This window comes from Rhincodon typus, chromosome 6, assembly GCF_021869965.1.
Source record: "Rhincodon typus isolate 14 chromosome 6, sRhiTyp1.1, whole genome shotgun sequence".
NCBI lineage: Eukaryota > Metazoa > Chordata > Chondrichthyes > Orectolobiformes > Rhincodontidae > Rhincodon > Rhincodon typus.
Genome location: NC_063337.1, coordinates 63630777 through 63658362, shown reverse-complemented (window position 1 = coordinate 63658362; position 27586 = coordinate 63630777). Strand labels below are relative to the sequence as shown.

The following is a 27586-nucleotide window of genomic DNA, read 5'->3' as shown; positions in this document are numbered from 1 at the left end:
CATTTTCTTTGCCAGATCCTTGCCCACTGATTTATCTATATTCCTTTGAGGCCTCGATGCCCTCTTCTTACATAGAATCCCTACAGTGTGGAAGCAGGCCATTCGGCCTATTGAGTCCACACTGGCCCATTAAGTCAACAACTTCCTCCGAAGAGCATCTCAACCCTACCCTATCCCTACATTTCCCATGGCTAATCAACTTTACCTACACATCCCTGGACACCATAGGGAGTTTAACATGGCCAATCAACCTAACCTCACATCTTTGGACTGAGGGAAGAAACTGGAATCACACAGTGGCTGAGTCATCACAGCAGAATTCTGGGAGACACTGCCACAGTTATCACAACTGTACAGCAATCAGAGAGAACCTGGTGTCAAGTTGTGGTTAAACCTGAAATCCTACATTGGTATTTCGCACCATTCCTCCTCCTCCTCTGACCAAAAAAATGCCCTGTGAGGTTGATGACTAGCAATGTAAAGTTGTACAAGGGAGCAGCCATTAAAAGAGCGGTCCAGCGTTAGAGTAGAAGTGCTAAGTCCGTTGCTCGAGAGGTTTCGGCATGAGGGTGAGCAGGGGTACAGGTAAAAGCAGGTAAAGGCTCTTTAACTCTACTTTCTGTATAGACTGAAGGCAGTAGGGATGGCAGTTAGAACAGTGGCATGCTCCTCTTGCAAGATGTGGGAGATCAGGGAGACTTCCAGTGTCCATGGTGACTACACCTGTGAGAAGTGCACCTGGATGCAGCTCCTGACAGACTGCATTAGGGAACTGGAACTGGAGCTGAATGCACTTAGGATCATCCGTGGTACAGAGAACATCATTGATAAGAGCGATAATGAAGTGGTCACTCGTAAGGTGCAGTCTGCAGAAAGCTGGGTGACCACCAGAAGGGATAAGGGGGAGAAGACAGATTTTGAACAGGGGAACTGCACTAATAGGTTTACTGTTTTGGATACGGTTGGGTGGGGTGGTGTTGGGGTGCAGGGAATGACCGTTCAGGGCCTAGCAGTAGCAGTCAGGTCAGTCGCACTGTGACCAGCTCTGAGGCTCAGAGGGAAAGGACGCAGTCAAACAGAACAATGCTGATAGGAGACTGAAATGTGAGGGGGACAGATAGGAAATTCTGTGGCTGCAAAAGAGACACCAGGCTGGTGTGTTTCTTCCCAGGTGCCAGAGTCAAGGGTGTGTCTGAGCAGTTGCAGAACATTCTGAAGGGGGAGGGTGAACAGCCAGAGATCATTGTGCACATTGGTACAAATAATAATAGGTAGACAAAGGGATGGGGTCCTGCGAAATGAGCATAGGGAGTTAGGGAACAAGTTAAAACTCAGGACCTCAAGGGTAGTGATCCATGGATTACTCCCAGTGCCAATGAGGTTAGAAATAGACAGGTAGGCCAGATGAATGCGTAGCTAAGGAGCTGATGTAGGGGTCAAGGTTTTCAGTTCTTGGATCTTTGGGATCTCTTTTGGGATAGAAGTGACCTGTACAAGAGGGAAAGGTTGCACTTGAACCAGAGGGGGTCCAATATCCTGGTGGGGAGATTTGCTGGTATTACCTGGGAGTGTTTGAATTATTTTGGCAGGGGCGTGGGACTCTCGGTAAGAGAAAGGCCATTAAGAAGTCAGAGGAAAATACATTAGCCAGTGAGAGCAAGTTTACTATTCAGGATAGCCAGGGGCACAATAATAGGAGGGAAAAGACTTCTGGTTTAAAGTGCATTTATTTCAATGCACAAGGCCTGACTGGTAAGGCAGATGAGCTCGGAGCATGGATTAGCTTTGGGGACTGGAATGTTATAGCCATAACATAAACATGGCTGAGAGAAGGGCAGGACTGGCAGCTCAATGTTCCAGGATACAGAAGCTACAAGCATGATAGAAGTACAAGTAAGTGAGGAGGGGGAGTTGCCGTTTTGATAAGGAAGGACATAACAGTGCTTAGAGAGGATATTCTTAAGGCATCATCCAATGAGGCCATATAGTTACAACTTAGAACCAAGAAGGGGATGGTCACCCTGTTGGGACTGTATTATAGACCTCCAAATAGCCAGAGGGTACTAGAGGAGTTGATGTGTAGAGAGATTGTAGATGCCAGTAGGAATAATAGAGTAGTATTTGTTGGAGATTTTAATTTCCCCTATATTGACTGGGCCACGCAGAATGTAAAAGGCCCGGACAGGGTGGAATTTGTCAAACGTGTCCAAGAAAGTTTCCCAAATCAATATATAGTGGGCCCTACTCAGGAGGCTGCAACACTGGACCTCCTCTTAGGAAACTAGGTTGGACAAGCGACTGAAGTGTCAGTTGGAGAGCACTTTGGGTCCAGTGACCATAATTCTCTTAGTTTTAGCATAGTTATGGAAAAAGATAGGAGAGGTCGACAGGTTATGGTGCTAAACTGGAGCAGGGTCAATTTTGAGGCCATTAGGCAGGATCTAGCAGAGGTTGATCGGGTGAGTCTGTTTGAAGGAAAAGGATCGACTGGCAAATGGAAGGCTTTTAAAAGGATGATACCAAGAGTCCAGGGCCAGTATGCCCTGTTAGGGTGAAGGGAAAAGCTGACAAGTTTAGGGATCTTGGCTGACGAGGGATATTGAGGCCCTGGTCAGGAAAAAGATGAAGGCATACATTGGGTTTAAGCTATCAGCTCAAGTGAATCCCTAGATGACTATAGAGTGTAGGAGCACACTCCAAAGGGAAATCAGAAGAGCAGAAAGAGGGCACAACATTGACCTGGCAGATAAGGTTAAAGATGGTTAAGAGGTTCTATTGTTATATTAAGAGTAAGAAGATGGCTAGGGAGAGAATAGGTCCCCTTAAAGGTCAGCAGGAGATCCTCCACAGGAGACAGGAGAGATTTTTAATGAATATTTCTCCTCCGTGTCTACTGAGGAGAAAATCATCGATGCTAAGGAAATAAGGGAAACAAGTGGAGATGTTTTTGACCACATACACATTACCAGAGAGGAGGTGTTTGCAGCCTTAAAGCGTATTAAGATGGATAAATCCCTTAGGCCTGATCAAGCCCATCTTCGGATGTTGTGGGAGTCTAGGGAAGAAATTGCAGAGGCCCTTGCAGAGATTTGTGCTTAATCTTTAGCCACTGGTGAAGTTCCAGAAGACTGGATGGTGGCTAATGTTGTTCCACTGTTTACGAAAGGTAGCAAAGACAAGCCGGGGACTACAGGCCAGTGAGCCTGACATCGGTGGTAGGCAAGTTATTGGAGAGGATACTGACGGACAGGATCAAGCAACATTTGGATAGTCAAGGTCTGATTGGGGATAGTCAGTATGGATTTGTGCGCGGGAAGTCATGTCTGACAAATCTTTTAGAGCTTTACAAAGAGGTAAGCAAGAGGATGGATGAAGGTAGGGCAGTGGATATTGTCTATATGGATTTTAGTAAGGCCTTTGACCCAGGTCCCATGCGACAGGCTGGTCACGAAGGTTAAGTCCAGGGATCCAGGGAGAGTAGCTAATGAGATTCGAAACTGGATCGATGGAAGCAGAGGATGATCGCTGAAGATTTTTTCTCAGACTGGAGACCTGTGACTAATGGTGTGCCACAGGGGTCAGTGCTGGGACCTTTGTTATCTGTTATTTACGTAAATGATCTGGATATGAAAGTACAACGCATGATTAGTAAGTTTGCGGATGGTACAAAATTAGGAGATATCATTGATAGCGAAGAAGGTCATCACAAATTACAAAGGATCTTGACCTGATGGAGAAGTTGGCTGAGGATTGGCAAATGCAATTCAATACAGACACGTGAGGTGTCGCACTTTGGAAAGTCAAACCAAGGTAGGACTTGTACAGTAAATGGTAAGGCCCTGAGGAGTGTTGTGAAACAGAGGGACGTAGGAGTTACAAGTACATTGTTTGTTGAAAGCGGTATCACTGGTAGACAGGGCGGTGAAGAAGGCATTTAGCATGTGGGCCTTCATCCATTGAAGCATTTAATGTAGAAGTTGGGATGTTATGTTACAGTTGAATAAGTCATTGGTGAGGCTGCACTTGGAGTACTATGTACAGTTTTGGCCACCCTGTTATAGGAAAGACAGTTAAACTAGAAAGTGTGCAAAGATGAATTACGTGGATGTTGACAGGACTAGTAGGCCTGAGTTATAGGGAGTGGTTGGCCAGGATAGGACTTTGTTCCTTGGAACCTAAGAGAATGAGGGGTGACCTTATTGAGGTGTATAAAATCATAAGAGGCATAGATAGGATGAATGCATATAATCAGATGCTGGGTCAAACGCGTTCAGATATTTGTTTTGACATATTTAAATGAAACTGTTTACAAACAGATTCAAATTGAGCTGTGATAATAAACCTTTTATAACCTTACTTTGGTCTGCGTTTCACTATGCTACTGTAGCATGTCTGTATAGAATGCTAAACATTGCTGATCAAAATCCTGGAATTTCCTCCCTAAATTACATGGAATTGAATTGAATTAGTTTTGTCACGTACTCAAATGAGTACAGTGAAAAGTTTTCAAGTTGCTACTTAGAGCACCACCTTACATACCATGGTACTTAAGTACAGGTTCTTGAGTACAAAATCTTAGGAAAAGAAAATAAAAAGTCCAGCATTACAGACCTTCAAAAGTACAAAATTATAGTAATAAATTAGAAAAATAAAGGAACAAAAAGTTCAGACTATGTCCTTGCACAGTAATCTATTTAAATTTTGTTTTTAAAAGGGGAAAAATGAATTGTGGTCAACCCACAACAGTTGGACTGCAGCAGTTCATGAAGGCAGCTCACCACCACTTTCTCAAGGGCAACTCGGGGCAGGCAATAAATCCATCAGACCAGTCAGTGATACCCACATCCGACAAATGAACTGGGGAAAAAAAGGTTGAAACTAATGCTTCAGTTTTCAGTTTTTCTCACTAGCCACTTATTTTAAGATCCTAGGATGCAGTCCATTTGTAAAAGCTTCTATAATCAATTTATGTTCATCTCAATCTTATCATTGTACGACTTCTCTCCTCCTGAATCAATCCCTTTGTCCTCCTTTGCTGAATTCTTAGCTGCTCCCAATCCTCTGATCTGCTTTTTGTTTTGTAGCTAATTTGTATCCTTCTTCCTTGGATCTAATGCTGTCCCTAATTTCCCTTTATTACCCATGGTTGGACCACTTTTCCTGTTTTATTTTCATGCTGGATAGGAATGAACAATTATTGCAATTCTTCTGTCAGCTCTTTTAATGTTTGCCATTGCCTATCCACCATTGGCCCTGTAAGTAAGATTCCCCAACAAGGCTTATGCCTCTTTATCATTGTAGCTAGCTTTTTATTTAGATTTCGGACCCTAGTTTCTGAATTAACTATGTCGCACTCTATCTTAATGTAAAATTCTATTGTATTATGGCCACTGTTTCCCCAGAAGGTCTTGAATAGCTAGATTGCCAGTTATTCCTTTTTCACTACACAATATGAAGTCTAGGATGGCCTGTTCTTTAGTTGGTCCCTAAATGTATTGAACCCATTGTTATTGGTTGGATTCGCCCAATCTACGTGTAGATTAAAGTTACCCATAATTACAGCTGTACCTTTATTACTTGTGCCTCTTTAATGCCTTCCCCAACACTACCCCTCCGTGTATACAGTTCCCACTATGGTTTTCTGCCCATTGGTTTTCTAAGGTCTATCAATACAGATTCCACTTCACCAGAGCTACTGTCCTTCCTTACTATTATGTTAATTTCCTCTTCAACGACAATGCTACCCAGTTACCTTTTCCTTTTTGTCTGTCCTTCCTAAAAACCCCTGGATATTCAGTTCCCATGCCCAGTCACTCTGCAGCCACATCTGAAATCCCAACTATATCATACCCATGATATTTGCTTGATGAATTTATCCACTTTATTGCGAATCCTCTGCATTTGCGATATAAAGCCACAAGTGTTGTCTTTGTAAACGTTCTTAGTCCCATTTGCATTGTGGTCCTGTTTGATTCTTGCCCTTGAATTCCTTGCTTATCACTGTATTTATTTCCCATTCTGTCTTTGCTTTTGTCATTGTTTCCCTCTCTTCTGCCTCCCTGTCTAGGTTCCCACACCACCTGCCATTTTAGTTGAATCCCTCCCCAACTACATGTGCAAATACTTCCCCAGGCCATCAGTATTCCAAAATATGTCTACATATGTTGATTTAAAATCTCCTGTGATTATCACTATGCCTTTGTGACAAGCTCTCCCATTGTTCCTTTCTCTCTACTTCACCCTGTACCTCCCTTCCATAAGTGACTTTTTTTCCCCTTTATAATTTCTCATCTCTACACAAACAGTTTTGACATTCTGGTTTCCTGAAATTAGATCAATCCTCACTGTTGTGCTAATACCACCATTAAATAACACCGCAACACCTCTACCTTTTCCTAGCTTCATGTCCTTACTAAATATAAGTAACCTTCAGTAGGTTCCAATTCATGCCGTCATGCAGGTATGTCTGTAATGGCAATTAGATCATAGTTGCATATTTTTATTCACACACACTGTTCATCTATTTTGTTTTGAAGGCTGTGTGTTCAGATACAAGTATTTATTTTATCCTTTTCTTCTTGTCTCTTCATTCATTGTTAAATTTATTCTCTCTCTCCCCTCCTGTCAAGATTTGTCTACAATTTCTTTTATTAAGACCTTTCTCTTTGACCTTGACTCTACTACATCTTTCTAAATTTTATCCCTTCCCCCACTAATTTGGGCAGCACGGTGGCACAGTGGTTAGTACTGCTACCTCGCAGCGCCAGGGACCTGGGTTTGATTCCAGGGTGACTGTGTGGAGTTTGCACCTCCTTCCTTTTGTCCGTGTGTCTTTGGGCCGTGTGCTCCAGCTTCCTCCCATGGTCAAAAGATGTGCAGGTTAAGTCAATTGGCCATGCTAAATTGCCCCATTGTGTAGAAGGATGTGCAGACCAGGTGGATTAGCCAGAATAAATGCAGGGGTTATTGCGATTGAATCATGGAATTCCTACAGTGTGGAAGCAGGCTATTTGGCTCATCAAGTCCACACCATTCCACTCAGACCCAAGCCCCTACCTTATCCCCGTACCCTGCATTTGGAATGCTCTTCGTTGGTATAAACATGATGGCCTCTTGCTGCACTGTAAGGATTTTATAAATCATTTAAAATCCTGTCTATTTCCTTCAGGTATGCAGTTGGCAAGAAAACCAACCCCAACATGGTTCAGGTGGCAATCATCCCAATGGTTCATACAGATCTTCTTTTCCCCAATACTTGTATCAATGCGAAATGAACTGGAACCCACTCCTCCAGTGCCAGTCTGATGCACGCATTCATCTGTCTCATCTGATTTGCCCAGTGCCGATTTTTTTCATGAGACTTGAGTGGTAATCCAGAGATTACCAGCCATAGCTGCTCAAACTTCAAACATTTGCCCTGGACTGAACTGGCATCCCTGACCTTCCTCACGCTACTGTTGTGGCACATTATCCTTTCTTTCTCTCACCTTAAAGTTGTTCTAGTTAACTATTTGATTGAATAAAATACTATGTTTTCTTCTTGTGCATTTATTAACCTTTTCACCAGTTGTAAATGCTATATTGAAGTTTAAGAATAGAATAAATGTTAGCCACTAGACACTCACCAAATAACTAGCTTCTGTAGCAGCAAAGTAAGAACCATTTCCTGAAAGCTGAAAAATTTGGTAGAGCAAAAGGAAAGGTAGATATCTTTTTCCTTCCTCTTGTAATTACCCAATCCTATCACTCTAATGCAAGGTATGCTCAAGTACTAAGTCACTCTAAATTGGATAGTTTATATACTCCAATACAAAAGGCCTGTCTGATCTAATCAAGAGGAACTGCTTTCAGCTGCCTCCTTGATTAACTAAGCCCAACTGCACTTCTAGTAGATGCCTAATTAGAACTTTACTTAAGGTTGCAAACTTCAGAATTTAAACTGGGAGTTTTGTTAAATGCTGCTTATAATAAAATTAGATTTCTACAAAGATTTAGATTTCCTTACCCACCAACTGCCAGCATTTAGTCCTAGAGGTTTCTTGTGATTGAAGGCTAGTTAGTAATGAAGCCCCTGAAAATAGTTGTGTCAAGGCATTGTTTTCAGCGGCAGCAGCGCGAGCCAGAGTGCCGACGGGAAGGTCAGGCGGTTTTTGTTTCTCCCTGTATAAAAACTTACCTCGTGCAGCAAGTGGCCCTCTTGTTTTCAGCGGCGGGTGTGTGGAGGGAACGCGAGCCAGGAAGAAACAGATAAATTCGGGCATTGGCTAAACCCGAAACACTACACGTGTAGTGTCTCCCACCCGTCCTCCTCTTCTAACCAAAAAAGACTGTGTGGAGGTTCGGTCAGGTAAGGCTTTTTTTTTTCATCCTTCTTCTAGAAATCTAGAGTAGAGGGAATGGAAGCTAGGGCAGTTGCATGCTCCTCTTGTAGGATGTGGGAGGTAAGGGTCACTGCTGGTGTCCCCTCTGACTTCACCTGCGAGAAGTGCACCCAACTCCAGCTCCTCAAAAACTGTTTTAGGGAACCAGAACTGGAGCTGGATGAACTCCGGATCATTCGGGAGGCTGAGGGGGTGATAGATAGGAGTTACAGGGAGGTGGTCACACCCAAGTTACAGGACAAAGCTGGGTGACTGTCAGGAAGGGGAAAGGGAATAGGCAGACAGTGCAGGGATCCCCTGTGGCTGTTCCCCTCAATAATAAGTGTACCGTTTTGGATACTGTTGCGGGGGCACGACCTACCAGGGGAAGGCCATAGTGGACAGGTCACTGAGCCTGACCCTGTGGCAAAGAAGGGAAGGGGGGAGAATAGGAGAGCAATTGTAGTGGGGGATTCAATAGTTAGAGGCACAGACAGGCGGTTCTTTGGACGCGAACGAGATGAAAGGATGGTACGTTGCCTCCCGGGTGCCAGGGTCCGTGATGTCTCGGATCGTGTCTTCAAGATCCTTAAGGAGGATGGTGAGCAACCAGTAGTCATGGTACACATCGGTACCAATAACATAGATAGAAAAAGGACTGAGAATGTGAAAAATGAGTACAGGGAGTTAGGTTGGAAGCTGAAGTCCAGGACAAACAGGGTAGTTATCTCTGGATTACTACCAGTGCCACGTGATAACGAGGTAAGAAACAGGGAGAGAGTGCAGCTAAACACGTGGCTACAGGGCTGGTGTAGGAGGGAGGGCTTCCATTATGTGGATAATTGGAGCACATTCTGGGGAACGTGGGACCTGTACAGTAAGGAAGGGCTGTACTGAACCGGAAGGGCACAAATATCCTGAGAAGGAGGTTTGCTAGAGCTGTACGGGATGGTTTAAACTAGTTTGGCAGGGGGTGGGGAATTTATAATTCAGAGGATGAGGTATTCAGCCTTCCAACAGACACAACAGGGAGTGAGGTTGTTAATAAAGAAATGCGGTCGATGTAGCGTAATTGCGGACACTGAGATGGTTTGAGGTGTGTATACTTCAATGCTAGAAGTATCGGAAATAAAGCGGATGAACTTGGAGCATGAGTTGGTACTTGGAACTACGATGTTATGGCCATTACAGAAACTTAGGTAACTCGGGGACAGGAATGGTTGTTGGAAGTTCCAGGATTTAGATGCTTTAAAAGAAATAGGGAGGGTGGAAAAAGAGACGGGGAGTGGCATTGCTAGTCAAGGCGAGTATAGCAGCTACTGAAAGGCAGTTCGAGAATGATATGTCTACAGAGGCAGTTTGGGTTGAGGTCAGGAACAAGAAAGGAGCAGTCACTTTGTTGGGGGTTTTTTTACAGACCCCCTAATAGTTGCAGAGAAGTAGAGGAGCGGATTGGGAGGCAGATACTGGAAAGGTGCAGAAGTCACAAGGTTGTAGTCATGGGTGACTTCAACTTTCCAAATATTGATTGGAAACATTTTAGTTGTAATAGTTTAGATGGAGCGGATTTTGTCCAGTGCGTTCAGGAAGGATTCCTGACACAGTATGTAGATAGACCAACACGAGGAGAGGCCACTTTGGATTTGGTGCTTGGCAACGAACGGGGCCAAGTGTTAGACTTGCTGGTAGGAGAGCATTTTGGCGGTAGCGATCATAACTCTGTTCCTTTCACGATAGTCATGGATAAGGATAGGTACATATGGCAGGGTAAAGTTTACAATTGGGGGAAGGGTAATTACAATTCAGTTAGGCAAGAACTGGGTAACATAAATTGGAAACAGATGCTGTCAGGGAAGAGCACCACAGAAATGTGGAGATTGTTTAAGGAATGCATACTGCATGTGCTCGATATGTTTGTCCCTAGCAGGCAGAGAAGATGCGGTCGAGTGAGGGAGCCATGGTTCTCGAGAGAGGTCGAACGACTGGTTAAGAGGAAGAAGGAGGCTTATGTAAGGTTTAGAAAAAGAGGAACGGAAAAGGCTCTAGAGGGATACAAGATAGCCAGGAAGGAGCTGAAGAAAGGACTTAGGAGAGCTATAAGGGGGCATGAGAAAACCTTGGCGGATCGGATCAAGGAAAACCCCAAGGCTTTTTACACGTATGTGCAGAACAAGAGAATGACCAGAAAAAGGGTAGGGCCGATCAAGGATTGTAAAGGGAATTTGTGCACAGAGCCTAAAAAGATAGGAGAGGTCCTTAATGAACACTTTTCTTCAGTATTCACAACTGAGAGGGACCTAGTTGTAGAGGAGGACATTGTGAAACAGGCAGGAAGGCTAGAGGAGGTTGATGTTAGTAAAGAAGATGTGCTAGGAATTCGGAGGAAGTTGAAGATAGATAAGTCCCCCGGGCCTGATGGGATTTATCCAAGGATTCTATGGGAAGCAAGGGACAAGATCGCAGGGCCTTTGGCGATGATCTTTTCGTCCTCACTGTCCATGAGTATAGTGCCGGAACATTGGAAAGAGGCAAACGTCATTCCCTTGTTCAAAAAAGGCAATAGGGATAACCCCGGAAATTACAAGCCAGTTAGTCTTACATCAGTGGTGGGCAAATTATTGGGGAAAGGGCTCTGAGAGACAGGATTTATGATTACTTGGAAAGAGACAGTTTGATTTCTGATAGTCAGCATGGATTTGTGAGGGGTAGATCATGCCTCACAAACCTTAGTGAATTCTTTGAAGAGGTGGCCAAACACGTGGATGAAGGTGGAGCAGTGGATGTGGTCTACATGGATTTAAGTAAGGCGTTTGATAAGGTTCCCCATGGTAGGCTCGTGCAGAAGGTAAGGAGGCATGGGATGGGAGGAAATGTGGCAGATTGGATTCAGAATTGGCTGACCCTTAGAAGACAATGGGTGGTAGTGGATGGAAAATATTCAACATGGTGCTCATTTACGAGTGGTGTACCACAAGGATCTGTTCTGGGTCCTCTTCTATTTGTGATTTTTGTAAATGATCTGGATGAAGGAGTGGAAGGGTGGATTAGCAAGTTCGCGGACGATACGAAGGTGGGTCACGTTGTGGACAGTGCGGAGGGCTGTTCTAGGTTACTAAGGGACATTGATAGAATGCAGAGGTGGGCTGAAAAGTGACAAATGGAGTTTAACCCTGAAAAGTGTGAGGTGATTCATTTTGGAAGGACAAACTTGAAAGCAGATTACAGGGTTAACGCAAAGATTCTTGGCAATGTGGAGGAGCAGAGGGATCTTGGGGTTCATGTTCACAGTTCCCTGAGAGCTGCTACCCAGGTGGATAGAGTTGTTAAGAAGGTGTATGGTGTGTTCGCTTTCATTAATAGAGGGATTGAGTTTTGGAGTATTGTGTCCAGTTCTGGTCACCTCGTTACAGGAAAGATTTGGAAAGGTTAGAAAAGGTGCAGAGGAGATTTACCAGGATGTTGCCTGGAATGGAGGGAAGGTCTTACGAGGAAAGGTTGAGAGAGCTAGGGCTTTTCTCTTTAGAACGACAAAGGATGAGAGGTGACTTGATAGAGGTGGACAAAATGATCAGAGGTATAGATAGAGTAGACAGCCAGAGACTTTTTCCTAGGGTCAAGGTAGCTTTTACAAGGGGACATAGTTTTAAAGTGAAAGGAGGTAGATATAGGGGAGACGTCAGAGGTAGGCTCTTTACTCAGAGTGGTAGGGACGTGGAATGCATTGCCGGAGAGGGTAGTGGAGTCGGCCTCATTCGGGGCATTTGGGCGGCTATTAGATAGGCATATGGATGATAGTATAAGGTAGCGGTGGAGGTTAGAAAGACCTTTGGTTTAGGGTAAAAGTTCGGCACAACATCGTGGGCCGAAGGGCCTGTACTGTGCTGTACTGTTCTATGTTCTATGTTCTGTTGGTCCCCAACCTTTTCAGTATGGAGGCACAGAGGCCACATAACTGAGCAGATTTCCCTTTTCCTGCATAAGCACAGTGACAGAAGTCAACAGGTTCTGTCTTTAGTAGTAAATACCAAGGCTCTGGAGGAGAGCAGAAGCACTCTCGTTATAAATTCTAAAGTTTGCAGCTTTAAGTAATGTAGTGATTGGAATGAGGTCAGCCAGGTGGACCTCAAAATGAGTTCCCTGAGCTCTGGAATGCTCCTTTTGGATCTCCTTGACTGAGCTTATGGTCAGCTGTTTGAATGGTTGAATACTGTTCTTACTACAGTGGTCTTGTACAGCTCTTTGGGCTTTTTTATATTAAAGGCACAACATAAATATGTTTTTGTCAACCAATTTAGTTGATGGATGTAAATCGGGAAGAAGCCTAGATATATAATCGATTTGGTGCTTCTGATAGTGGGTAATTGCAAATAGCCCGGCATATCTTTCAAAGGTAGCGCGGTGGCTCAGTTGTTAGCACTGCTGCCTCATAGCACCAGGGGCCCAGGTTTGATTCCACCCTGCTTCCACACTGTAGGGCTTTTATAAACTTCTGACAAATAGGCTGCACATTGGGGAAAACTGAAAAATGCTTATGTTTGATGTGTACAGTTATCTTTGAAAGATCGTGGTAATGGTTATTAAATGTTTGATCAGCTTCTAAGGTAACAATGGTTTTTGTTACTTTGAAATAGTTTGAAAACTTAAGCACAATGCTTTTCAGAGAGCATTTTAAGTCATTGATTGCAGAAATACAGAAATGGAGTCACAAATATTTCCAATGAAATAAGCTATTTGAAGGGTGATTATGCTTCATATGAGCTTCCTCCCGCTGACATTTTTATTATTGGTTGGCACGCTAGAGTTAGATTTTTTTACACTGGATAGCCCATACCTCGTGGCAACCTCGAGCTCAAAATGCATAGATGAGAGCTGTAACTACATGGGAAAACATTTACCATCCCTTCATTAACAAATCAGTGAAAATCTATGCCTTTCAGACATTTTAAAAAAACCATATTTGTTAACTACTTAATCACTTCAGCTGTTATTTTTTTCTCATTTATGTTAAGCTAAATCCTCTTACTTTAAACCAATCTGTACCTGTAGGGAACTGAGAAACCTGATCTGGACAGTTTCTGCATATAACAATGTTGCCCTTTTCATAATTAAGCCACAGGGTGGTTCCCGATTTATGAACATCCACCTTGTGAATACTCGTACTTAAGAACATGATGCCATACAGACGTGTAATTTTAAATATTCACATTGCAAATGTTTCATGTACTTGCACGCAGCTACTTCATATTGTCCTGCATTGTGTTCTGACCTGCATACAAATCAGTTTGCAAATGGACTCCAGAATGAAAGCCATTTGCAACTCAGGGCCTATCCAAATAGTCATTATTCTTAGATTCCTTCTCAAATATGTATTCGCAGACAAAATAACACATTTAGTTAATTATCAGTTATCAACTGTACACCCCCCCAGTCAATTGTTTTGGATATCCACTACACACAGATGTAGATGGGAACCTGCTTACTTAGGTTATTGTTCCATTATGTGTTATTGCAGAGGTGAGTTCTTTGAGAGCGTCTCTAATTTTTTTTTGTTATTGTGGTACACGTTATCTACAATTCAGTAGATACTGTTTAAGCTGGTAATTGTATTGTTACAATTTTTCCATAGGCCAAAAATCGAGAATTGCTGAAACAAGTTGCAGCATTGTCCAAGGGTAAAAAGATAGAGAAGACTGGAAATGTTATGTTGTCTCCTTGAAGGGCTTCTTGAAAAGTGTATCATGAAAATAAAAGCAAATACTGCCGTGGTAGTAGAGGTTACTGTGAAGTCTTTTCGTATAGAAAATGCACCCCGATTGTTTTCCAAGTGGTTAGATTTAATTTTTTTAAACTAGCAATAAGAAACTGTGCTTTTCACAGAAGATAAATGATATGTCATAAGATGTTGAATCACTTTTTTTATTACCATCTTGAATTTGAATGTTTAAAAAGGGAAGGTGAATGAAAATGAATAAATGAAGCTTTCATCTGTTGTAACCTTCTGCAAATTGCTCAATTGCCTTGCAATAAAAATCTAAACATCCCGTTTTCTGACATGGCAAGTGTTAGTTTTACTGTAATACATTCGTACAGAAAATCTGAGGTCTGGTAAATTATTCCTACTGATTTAAGTGTTCCTCTAATCCTGTAAGAAATTCTAATGGTAACCTGGGCAAGGATTTGTTTGTAACTGAGTTCAGAAGTAAAATATAAATTACATTTCCTATTTTGAGCGGTGTGAATGCCTTTCTTTAATTTGTCTATGGAAGAATATAATAGTATATATGCTTTATGCAAATCACAGCCAATAGAATGTATAAAAAAATGTATACTGAAGACTCCAATTTGCCTTTGGAATCAATTTTTCAGATGCTGTAGAATTCCAAACAGTTGATGTTCCTGATACATTTAACTGACATTAGAAATGTTTGAGTGGGAAAACTTGCTTTTCAGCAATATTTCATCTTGTTTTCACCTTAATTCATGTGTGTTTCTACATATGTGCAAAAATTGTTACATTGATTGAAGGATAGTGTAGAATATGCATATTCTATAACGAGATAAGTGAGATATTCCCATAGGGAGCATACAGGTGGTTTCACTTACCTTTCATTGAAGAGCAACTCCACTTACTGCACATCACAATTGTTTCAACCTCCATCCAAAAAAGCATGCTGTCTTTTACTTTTGTTTATGTGCATCACAATGCAAATTGAGTTAATCCTGACTAAATGTTCTGTTATTAAATTTTATGTTCTTTTACATTTTTAATATGCACATATAGTTTTCACTTACTGGTTGAAATCCTTGACATTGATGTATGTGGTAGAGTTGGAGTTGTGCCTTAGATAAGTTAGCATGAACTTGTTCTACATCCTTTAAAAGAAATATGCTAAGTTTACAGTGATAGAGACAAATGATTGCTGTGTAAAACAAAAGAAAAAATGGAAATTCAAATTGCATAATTTTTTCCTGTGCAATCACAATCATTGTTAACGTGATCCTATATTAATAAGGCTATAACACATTAACATGTTCTCAAATCTATATCATATATTTATATGGCAAGCTGTCCTCTAAACTATTCTTAATTTAGCTATTTATATAAAGCAAAAATGCAAATTGTATATAAAAATAAATTTGTCTGGTTATTAAATACTTAGCCGTTTAATAAGGTTAGATTTTCATGTAAAGGTGCTATTAAATAACAAGGAATGGTCAAGGTATTTAATTATTGAACTTTTGGCATGATTTGATTTCATTTCTTTAGGAAAACCTATTCAACTTTTCTAAATATTTCATACATTTTTGTTTAATGATCCCCAAGTAAAAATTTGGCATTGTCCCAGATTGTTTTTTGAGAGATGTATGGTAACAATGTTGGAGGAGAAAGAAAGCAATTGGTCAGATGCGTAATATTTGTGCATTTAACAGCTTGATAATTAACAGGCTTGTATAAAGAATCTTTTATTTCTAGTTATAGAAAAGTTATTTTTATGTACAGCGTTTTGTGTGCATTCCAATCAATTTGTCATTTTAAAAAATTCTACCTGAGCCTTGCATTCTGACGATTCTAACCTAGGGCCTTCTTTTGTTTCCAATATTCTCAACCAGCATGAAGTTGAGTAGGTCATTTAAAGCTATGCATTTAAATCCTATAAAAATGTCAAGTATAATTTTTTTGGTGACTGTACAATCTCAGGCTAATGCATTTAATACTTGATAATGTCACCATGCAATTGTATGAACAGGCTTCAAAACCTCTAGCAGATAACTCTTCATAAGGGGCATTATAAAATTATTACAGAAGAATAATTGTAACTTCTTTGTTTCAACTTTCTTGATTGTTAGCATGTTATTCCAGATACAAACATGGTTAACCCTTGTGTCTATGAATTACCTCCTCTAGAGCCGATCTACACTTGATTTTAAAAACATAATTTTCCAACCAGTTAATGAGAACAATTTGTATTTTGTGTGAAAACAGGAACATATTACAAAAGTTGTTATTACCAAATTGGCAGAATATATAACCATGTGTAAATTGTCATTGACCTCTACCAGTAACAGTGCCTTGTCATTCTGGAATTTGGCATATGTTCTGTAGTTATAATAATACATTACTATTTGTATATAATGTTCTACTAATGCAGCAGTTTGCTTATTTATAAGTGCTGTAATTTTCTTTTCATATTGGTTCAATGTTTTGAAACTACATTTTAATCATGTTATTCCATGTTATTTCACAAACTAATTCTAGTTGATTTTTTTTGGGGGGGAAATGGTATCCTTTTTGTTACAGTAAGTCTTGTTTGGATATGTATACAACGTAATTTGTAAATTGGGGTGCATAAAATTCAGACTTCACAGTATTTAAAGTTGGATGGTGAATTTTAATCATGTTTTGAATTTTAAGATTCTAATATTGTTCATATTGTTTTTACCTTCATTTGTTACTTGAAAATTATAAGTTGTAAAATAGTCTGGGATGTATCCTTGCAACAATAGGCATAGACTTATGCTTTTTATTATGTTTTGCAAAGAAGTCTCCTGTACAAGTGGTGAAACTGCGAGGTAAAATTGTTATGTACTTCATTTTTATGTAACCATAAGTATAAACTCATTAAATTGTTATTTCTAACGGAATAGGATTTAAGTCAAAACTGCTAGTTGTATTTTAAAATCTTTCAACTCCTCTTGTATTTCCTCATTGAGGAACTGTATACATGCTTGGAATGCGTTCATTAGAGTTTGTAACTATACACAGGAGCAATCTGAATTCTATAAACCAGATATTGGTCAACTGAAATTTTATACTTGTTTTCTAAATCTTGACAGTTTGAAATAAATCTTGTTAAAATACCTTGCATTTAATGTCAAATGCTGTTTTTGGCGCTTTTTCCCACTATTTCAGGTGCCAAGTACTGCAGTAGTCTGTCACTGTTTAACAAATCTGGTAATTGTGATTAAATTGATAAATTGTCCATGTGGGCTCTGAAACTTGTTTGTAAGTAACTGTCGCAGATACATGATGGATTAATGAGTTATCCAGTGAAAAGCTAATAGAATCAAAATATCCCATGTCTTATCCCTAGTCTGTGCTGCATCAACTGATCTCAGTACAGACACTATTAGTGGCAGCGATTGCTGAATTACAGAATAAAATTTACATCAATGTTACTTGTATTCTGTGAAACCCCATGCTTCAAGTGCAGATCTAGAATGTTGTTGTTGTGACTCACTGAAAGAGTGCACTTGAAAGAGTTTTTTACTATTCGTTGGAGCCTTTACAAGTGTGAAAATTTGATCAGACCACGAAACTGTCCCAATTGTACTTAGTTGTATAGTTCAGGTTATCAGGTTTTCCCAGTAACAAGAAAATCTCTGTACTGTAGCCAAACTGTATTTAGCCCATTGGAAAATGTAGTCAAGTTGAATTGCTAATTCAACTTGAGTATGCTAACTGCATAACTAAAACTTTTCCAAATTTCCAATGCACATACAAAAATAAAGAACAAAAATATTACAGTACAGGAACAGGCCCTTTGGCCCTCCAACCCTGCACCAACATGCTGCCCTCACAACTAAAACCCCCTACCCTTCTGGGGACCGTATCCTTCTATTCCCATCCTATTCATGTACTTGTCAAGACGCCCTTTAAAAGTCACTATCATATCTGCTTCCACTACCTCCCCCAGCAGCAAGCTCCAGGCACCCACCACCTTCTGTTTTTTAAAAAAAAAAAAGCTTGCCTCGTAAATCACCTTTAAACTTTGCTCCTCGCACCTTTAAACCCATAGCCCCTGGTAACTGACTCTTCCACCCTGGGGAAAAGCTTCTGACTGTCCACTCTGTCCATGCCCTTCATAATCTTGTAGACCTCTATCAGGTCACCCCTCAACCTCCGTCGTTCCAGTAAGAACAACCCAAGTTTCTCCAACCTCTCCTCATAGCTAGTGCCCTCCAAATAGGCAACATCCTGGTCAATCTTTTCTGTAACCTCTTCAAAGCCACCACATCCTTCTGGTAGTGTAGTAACCACAATTGAGCACAATATTCCAAATGCGGCCTAACTAAGGTTCTATAAAGCTGTGACATTACCTGCCAATTTTTAAACTCAGTGCCCCAGCCAATGAAGGCAAGCATGCCGTATGCATTGTTGGCTACCTTTTCCACCTGCGTTGCCACTTTCAGAGACCTGTGTACCTGTACACCCAGATCCCTCTGCCTATCAGTACTGTTAAGGGTTCTGTCATTTACTGTATATTTTCCATTTGGATTAGACCTTCCAAAATTCATTACCTCACTTTTTTCTGGATTAAACTCCATCTGCCCAAGTCACCAACTGATCTATATCTAGCTGTATCCTTTGATGGTCCTCATCTGCAATTCCACGAACCTTTTGTATCATCGGCAAACTTACTAATCAGACCAGTTACATTTTCCTCCAAATCATTTATATATAAATTACAAATAGCAAAGATCCCAACACTGATCCCTGAGGAACGCCACTAGTCACAGCACTCCATTCGAAAACGCACCCTTCCACTGCTACCCTCTGTCTTCTATGACCGAGCCAGTTTTTTATCCATCTTGCAAGCTCACCTCTGGCCCCATTCAACTTTACCTTCTGTATCAGTCTGTCATGAGGGACCTTGTCAAAGGCCTTACTGAAGTCCATGTAGACAACATCCACTGCCCTACCCTGATCGATCATCTTCGTCACTTCCTCAAAAAACTCAACCAAGTTAGTGAGACACGACCTTCCCTTCACAAAACCATGTTGCCTTTTGCTAATATGCCCACTGATTTCCAGGTGGGAGTAAATCCTATCTCAAAGAATCCTCTCCAATAATTTCCCTACCACTGACGTAAGGCTTACCGGCCTGTATTTAGCTGGATTATCCTTGCTATCCTTCTTAAACAAAGGAACAACATTGGCAATTCTGCAATCCTCTGGGACCTCCCCTATAGCCAGAGAGGATACAAAGATTTCCCTCAAGGCCCCAGCAATTTCTTCCCTTGCCTCGCTCAGTATTCTGGGGTATATCCCATCAGGCCCTGGTGACTTGTCTACCTTAATGTTCTTCAAGACCCCCAATATCTCCTCCCTTTTGATTGCAACATGACCCAAACTATCTACATACCCTTCCCCAGACTCATCATCCACCATGTCCTTCTCTGTGGCGAATACTGACGCAAAGTACTCTATTAATACCTCGCCCATTTCCTCTGGCTCCACACATAAATTCCCTTCCCTGTCCTTGAGTTGACCAACTCTCTCGCTGGCTACCCTCTTGCTCTTTATATATGTATAAAAAGCCTTGGGGTTTTCCTTAATCCTGTTGGCCAATGACTTTTCATGACCCCCTTTTAGCCCTCCTGACTCCTTGCTTAAGTTTCTTTTGACTTTCCTTGTATTCCACCCTTGCTTTGTGTGTTCCCAGCCTCCAGCTGTGATAAATCCTTCCTTTTTCTATTTAGGCTCACAATACCTCTTGTTATCCAAGGTTCCCTAAACTTGCCATACTTATCCTTCATCCTTACAGGAATGTGCCAGTCGTGAGTTCCCAGCAACTTACACTTGAAAGCCTCCCACATACCATATGTTGATTTACCCTCAAACATCTGCCTCCAATCTACGTTCTTCAGTTCCTGCACAATATTGTTGTAATTAGCCTTCCCCCAATTTAGCACCTTCACCTGACATCTACACCTATCTTTATCCATTAGTACCTTTAAAGTTGACTGAATTGTGATCACTGTTCCCGAGCTGCGCACCTACCGCAACATTCCCACCTGGCCAGGCTCATTCCCCAATACTAGGTCCAGTACGGCCCCTTTCCTAGTTGGACTATCTACGTGCTGTTTCAAGAAGCCCTCCTGGATGCTCCTTATGAACTCTGCCCCATTGAGCCCCAAGCACTAAGTGAGTCCCAGTCAATAATATTGGATGTTAAAATCACCCACAACAACAGCCCTGTTACTTTTACATCTTGCCATCATGCAGATGGACACACAAAGTTAGACAAGACATGCATATGATGGGTGGAGAGAACAGTTTGCAGGAAAGCTGGGGAACAGTAGCAAGCATTTAGAATTTTCTTTTTCCCTCTCCTTTCTGTGTGGAGAAGTAAGAGATGAATGCTCTCTCTTGCATTTCAAAAACCCACATGCCTGTTCAGAGTTTTCTGTGTTGGTCACTCAGTCGGTGCAGCATCTTCATCAAGCTGGTGCGAGTGCTGAGGCTAAAGCTAACTGAATGATTGAGGTGTGGTCCTCATTTGTCTGCATTGAATCAGTTTTTTTCCTTATGTTCCTCATATTTGGCATTGTCAGAAAGACTGGAGTATCCAGTTGTTGGTGAAATGCTAGTTGTTGTGGCTGCACACATACGAAGGGGATAAAGGAGGACCAGGAACAACAGCAAGTAGCAGCAGGCCACTTACAGAAGCTTTTTAATATCAGTGCTTATGTTTTTTTTTGCTAGTTTCCTTTCATAGTTCACCTAAGCTCTTTTTGAGTTTATTTTTAGTAACCCTTTGGCATTTGAAGTTCTCCCAATCGTCCAGAGTGCCTCTACCTTTTGCAGTATGACATGCCCTAGTTTTCACCTTTTATTATCCTTGACCTCCTTAAAGGACCATGGATGATTTTTCACAATCCCTGTCCCTCTCAGGAGTATACTTTGAGAGATATTTAGTATCTCCCTAAGCATTTGCCACTGATCTTCGACTGGCCTGCCCCTTAAAAGTTTTGCCCAGTTTACTGGGGCCGACTCCTTCCTTGGGCCTGTATAATTACCTCTGCCCAACATTAATACACTTGTATGCGACTCTGGCTTCGCTCTTTAAATCTGAATTTGAAACTCTAGCAAGTTGTGGTCGCTCCTTCCAAGAGGATTGTTAACTACAAGACCATTTATCAATCCTTCCTAATACCAAATCTAAAGGAGCAAGTTCTCTGTTTGGCTCCATGACATCTTGCTCTAAGAAGCAATCCCTCATACACTCTATGAATGTTTCTTCTGGGCTACTATTGTCAAATTGATTAATTTAGGCAATATGCATGTTCAAATCACCCATAAATACCATTGTTCCCTTCTCATAAGACCTCCTTTCCTGATTTATACCGTCCCCGACTTTGGAAATACTGTACTGGGGCATGTAAATTACTCCCAGCCTTGATAACATGCTTGTAAATCTTTTTACCACCCTTTCCAGTTTCATAACATCCTTCCTTTAGTAGGATATCCTCAGCAGTGGCAACATTTGTAGATATTCTTGAATGCCTATTTCTCCAATTTGTTTTGTTACTGGGTATTATTTTTCTAGAGGCTGAGAGAAACATAGAGCAAGAGCAAGACTTTGAGTGCTATTGTTAAATTTCTTTTTCTGCTCTGCTACCTGAAATACATTTTTTTTTGTATGTTGACTGATTTAATTGTTTTTTTGCAAGCTGAATAATCTGAAGACAACTTCCAATCCAATTTGTGAAACTTGTGGAAAAATGTACGTCAACAGGTGATGTAGATCTGAATGAATGATTGATTGATTGATTTTCATCATTTTGATGACATTAATTCTCAGTTCAGACTGGGTCTTGCAACCATCAATAAACATGAGCTTGGCTGAACCTGGTCAGATGACCACTATGCTCCCTTTTTAAAATTACCCCTTTTAACATTTTAGGTATGAACATTTAGGTGTAATTTCCTGGTCCATTTTCTGACTCAGTTCATCAGATATGATTATTTAACATAGTTGCTGTTATCTTCTTTCCACAGTCAGTATGCTTTTAAGAGGTGTGCACATGATATCATTGTTGCAGCATGGCGTGTGACCAGAAGTTTAAAAAACTTCTATATGTAATCTTACCTGCATTGAATTGAAGTGTAATTCTCTACTGGGAGCTCTTCTGGCTCATAACAAGAAATTGAGCATGGAACTTGACAAAACAGGCGTTTTGTATATCACAAGTCATTTTGAAGAACAAACAAGTCCTTATGCTAAAAGCATTAACCCAAGATGTTTAGCCAGATTTCCAGGGTGTGGTAACCTCACATTTCTGAGGAGAGATTCTGCTCCGATCTCCCTCAAATGTGGAGACGTACATCCAGACTGACCATACTTTTGTAGCGTAGAACTGTCAAACGAAGGCAAACCACATCCCCTTTGCAGCTGATCACTGAGCATTATGTTGAAATTTTAAAGTCCTCACAGCCACTTATGGCAGCTGCTGTCAAAGGATAAATAATTAAGTGTCTGAGGGAGTGGGTTCTGTTACTTGAAAAACTATAAAATCAGAGGTAAAGGAGAGGTAGTAATAGAGTTAATTGTTACCAGAAAATAAAAGGAGAGGACAGAATGTATGAGTATTGTACAAAGGAACCATCAAAGTATAGGGAAACTTGATAATAGAATAAACTTGGACACTTTTTATATCTTGGTGCGTAAAGCATTTGGATTAAGATAGATGAACTGCTGGTGCAAATCAAGCTTGTAAAGCATAGAACAATCCAGCACAGGAACAGGCCTTTCAGCCCACCATGTCTGTGCTGACCATGATACCGTTCTAAACTAATCCTATCTGCCGGCACATAGTCTGTATCCCCCTCTTCCCTGCCTGTTCATAGAGTCACAGAGTAATACAGCATAGAAACAGGCCCTTTGGCCCAAACTGTTCCATGCTGACCATTGTGCCGTCTCAGCTACTTGCACTTTCCTGCATTTGGTCCATATCCATGTAACTATCCAAATGTTCTTTAAATGTTGCTATTGTATTTGCCTCAACCACTTTATCTGGCAGCCCATTCCATATACGGACCACTCTCTGCGTGAAGATGTTGTCCCTCAGGTCCTTCTTAAATCTTTTCTCCTCTCACCTTAAACCTATGCCCTCTAGTTTTAAATTCCCCATCCCTGGGAAAAAGTATATGCATTCATCCTATCTATGTCCCTCATGATTTTATACACCTCATTTTCCTACATTCCAAGGAATAAAGTCCTATTCTGGCCAACCTTTCCCTAAGAACCATAAATCACCCATGTTCTCCAATTGATTCATTTACATGCAAAGCCCATTAGGAGCAATGCAGACCATCAAAAGTGTGGAGATGTGGGGAGAGGGAGACCCCATGGGAATGAATGGAGGAATAGGATGGTATTGGAAGTATGCGGTATCTTACATTGCTGTGGCTGGGGTATGGAGTATGAATATTGTGTGAGGGCAAGGGATTTGAGTGAGGACTGGAAGGCTGTTGGTTGACTTCAACAAAGTCAGACCATCCAAACAACCTGGCTCCAAACCTAGCAGCCTCAGCTCCCATCTGGGGTCACCTTTTCTGATTCCCAGGGAAGTCTGCACCCCGGAACAAAATGCTAAACTTCTAGGTCACTTGTCCACATGCTGAGTTTGAGGAGCTGGGAAATGCTCAGACTCTGCGCTCCCCATACTAGGAGTGAAAATCCGGCCTGACAGTTTTTTCCCTGCTGAGAAATCAAGAACTGAGTGGAGTGCAGCCTTCGGGCAAGTAATCAATGATTTAGGATGTAGATTAGGAGAAATATCTTCACTCAGAGTTGTGATCCTTTGAGTTCCCATTGAAAAAGATTGTGGATGCTCCATTATTGAGTACATTCTAGGCTGAGACCGGTGGATTTTTGGTATGTGGACAGCATGGGAAACAGAACTTGAGAAACATGTTTACACTGAATGGTGGATCACGATCAGGAGATAATGTAGCTTATGCCTGTATCTATTTCTGATGTTGTTATATTTACTTATTATTAGAGAGCTAAATTTGCCCCATGTTTTCATCTATTCCCCAAACTCTTCCCAAAACTAAATTACACGTTGGTCACTGGGCCCAAGGTCTTCTGTGCTTGCTTTCATCAAAGTGTATTGTTCAGTTCCTCTTACGAAGTGCTTCTCATTTACTGCATACCTGTTGTTAAGAGCTATGGAATTCCATTAGTAAGCTGTTATTATGGCTTCTATACAAACCTTCATAGTCTGCCATTACACATCACCTATTGTTAGCCACTAACAGTCTCCATTAACAGCTATTCACCCTCCCAGCCAGATCATTATCCACTCCTATGTCTGTCCAACTGTTCTTCTCTCTCTTTGGGCTATAACTTGACTTATCATTTACACCTTACCCCCTCCCCTCACCCTATCTTCTGCATATAAACTGACAATTTCCTAGCTACCATCAGTTCTGAGGAAGGGTCACTCGACCTGAAATGTTAACTGATTTCTCTCCACAGATGCTGCCAGACCTGCTGAGGTTTTCCAGCAATCTCTATTTTTGTTAGCACGATGAATGAGTTGGAGGATGGAGTGGAACTGCGGAGTGGTGCAGCCCTGACCCAGCATGATACAATGCTGTTGGAGAGAAAGGTCAAGAGTGTGCATGTGATGCCGCAAGGCACTGAGCCTGGATCTCAGGATGCGACGAGAGCAGCTGTCTGTGGAATGTTGAATATCATGAAGATCTCTGCAATCGTGGGAGGATTCAAAACATGCGGGATGAAACTTCGGTTGGAATCCACGTGGGTGAGTTTGAGCCGGAGGCACTCACTAAGCAATGTGATACGGTTGTGGAAACGAGTCAAACACCAAGAGTGACAGTGAAATTAATGTCGGTGGGCAAGAAGAAAGATTGGAACGGAATCCCGTCGGAGAAAGGAGTAGAACTTCAAGGTGGGCATGCCCAGAATAGATGTTGCAGTGTGTTAAATACTAAATAAAAACCAAAAGAACTGCGGATGCTGTAAATCAGGAATAAAAAATCAGTGTTAACGTTTTGGGTCCAATAACTTCTTCAGAACTGGTGAACCTTCTGATGAAGGTTTACTGGACCTAACTCGTTAACTCTGATATTTTCTTCACAGATGCTGCCAGACCTGCCAAGCTTTTCCAGCAACTTCTGCTTTTATTGCTATTTACAGCATCCACAGTTCTTTGGGCTTTTATTTGAACAGTCACTGAAGGTTGGCATGCAGGTGCAGCAGGCAGTGAGGAAAGCTGGCCTTCATAACAAGAAGATTTAAGTATTAGAGTAGGGATATCTTGCTGAGTTATACAGGGCCTTGGTGAGGCCATATCTTGAGTATAGTGTGCAATTTTAGTTTCCTTATCTTGAGGAAAGGCATCCTTGCTATTGAGGGAGTCCAGTGAAGGTTCACCAGACTGATTCCCGGGTTGGCAGGACTGACATATGATGAAAGATTGGATCGACTGGGCTTGTACTCACTGTAGTCTAGAAGAATGATGAGGGATCTCATAGAAACATATAAAGTCCTGATGGGTGGAGACTGGGTAGATGAGGGAAGGAATGTTCCCAGTTTTGGGGAAGTCCAGAACTAGGGGCCTAAGAATAAGGGGTAAGCCATTCAGGACTGAGATGAGGAAGAATTTCTTCACTCAGCTGTGAACCTGCGGAATTTCTCTCCCACAGAAAGCTGTTGGGCCAGTTCAAGAGGGAGCTGGACATGACCCTTGCAGTTGAAGGGATCAAGGGGTAAGGAGAGAAGTGGGAATGGGACACTGAAATTGCATGATCAGCCATGATCATATTGAATGGTGGAGCAGGCTCAAAGGGCCAAATGGCCTACATCCTGTTCCTATTTTCTATGTTTACTACCATGTTTTCTATTGCATCTTCTTACAGTGTCATCCACCAGTGTTGTTCTGTATAACACATTTATGTGAACACAATAAACAAATTGCAATTTAAAAATAGTACAATTTTCCATCCTACCAAAGCTAACCCAACTTAGCTGCATACCTTTAATCTAATCAAAATGCCCCCTGCATACTTCAGACTTGAAGCTTCTGTACACAATTGCTGATGACATCATCATGCTGTTCTTAATTTACTTCATATAGCCCATATAGTTCCCCACTTCTATCCCAGTCCCAAACTGTTTTGCATCCAAACACTTTGACAATTTGCATTCCTTTGCCTGCCAATTCTGCAACCAAGCTGCTACCTTGCCAAAAAGCTGGTCTTTCCTCATGTATTGATGTGTTTATTTCTGATAAGTCCTTGTTGTCCCCCTAATCAGCCTCGTTGTTGCAGCTCAAGGCTAAGATCAGTTGACTAAAGATTCCTTTCCTTAATTTATTTATCATTTCCCTCCTAAACTAGTGTCCCATGATACATTATACGATTATGCATTACAATCCAGAACTCAACCCGATTGCAAAACTTAAAATCTCTGGAATGTTCTAATATGTTTAGTGCTCTTTTCTCTACCTGAGAAAAAAATTTTGATTTTTTTTTATCATTTAGCAAGTGACAAGTGTTGTCCAGTTGGAACAGTTACTTTGGGGCACCATCCTGTTCACTACCCTACATTCTCCCTAAACTGGCCCTCACCCACTTTGCTGCTGACTGCCAGTCATGCCCTTTAAAGCCCTCAACTTACCTGGCTTTCTGGATCCTAGCTCCTTGGCATTGAGGGCTGTCTGAACTCCAGTGGTGGTCACCATTCCCCATGATTCCCCTGTGACTAGAGATCTGACGGCCACTTGATTGGTCAGTGGCTCTCAGAGACAGGACTTCTTCCTAAATGAAGGCAAAAAATTCTCTCTGAGCTAATGAAAGGACCAAGGGCCCATCAGTCATTGCACTGGTGGCTTGATCAATCAGAGGTGAACTCATTACAGCCTGGAAACAATAACACTTTCTTTCAGCATAAAATTCTGACACCAGTTACAAGGTGACAAAAGTTGGGAAGTAAATATTTCAGGACACATAATATTTTGAAAGGCAGGCAGAATGGAAAAATAGTCCTAAGAGTAAAGCATGACACTAGGACAATGGTACTAAAAGACCCTAGCCCAGAAAACTTGGAAGTAAATTCAGTATTTGTGGAGATCAGGAATAGGAACAGCCAAAAACAATAGTGGGGATAGAAGCTACCTAGCAGTCCTTATATCATTGAAGAGAGAATTGAGCAAGACTTAACTGGATTCAAACAAAAGCAATTGTCATGGTAACAAAAACAGAAATTACAGGAAAAGATCAGAAAGTCTGGCAGCATCTGTTGAAAATATAATAGCCGAGAAGGTAAAACAAGTAAAACTTGTGAATGCTATATATTGGTCCAACCCATCTTGAGTTCATCAAAATGATGCTTCAGTTCAATCAGTATATTCATTTCCAAATGATATTGTTTTTGTTTTGACTGGTTTTTCCTTCTTGGAATTGTGAGAGA

At 41.4% G+C, this 27586-nt stretch overlaps 1 protein-coding gene across 5 annotated transcripts in view; it reads left to right on the top strand.

Annotated features, from left to right (window-relative positions):
• fam76b (family with sequence similarity 76 member B) overlaps positions 1 to 17224 on the top strand; it is an 84007-nt gene extending 66783 nt beyond the window's left edge. For all 5 annotated transcript variants that reach the window (XM_048598258.1, XM_048598256.1, XM_048598255.1 and 2 more), the window contains one exon: positions 13987 to 17224. In XM_048598258.1, the coding sequence (XP_048454215.1) occupies positions 13987 to 14076 (90 nt within the window). In that variant the 3' untranslated portion in view covers positions 14077 to 17224. The remainder of the gene's footprint in view (positions 1 to 13986) is intronic.
• The last annotated feature ends 10362 nt before the right edge of the window (positions 17225 to 27586 follow it).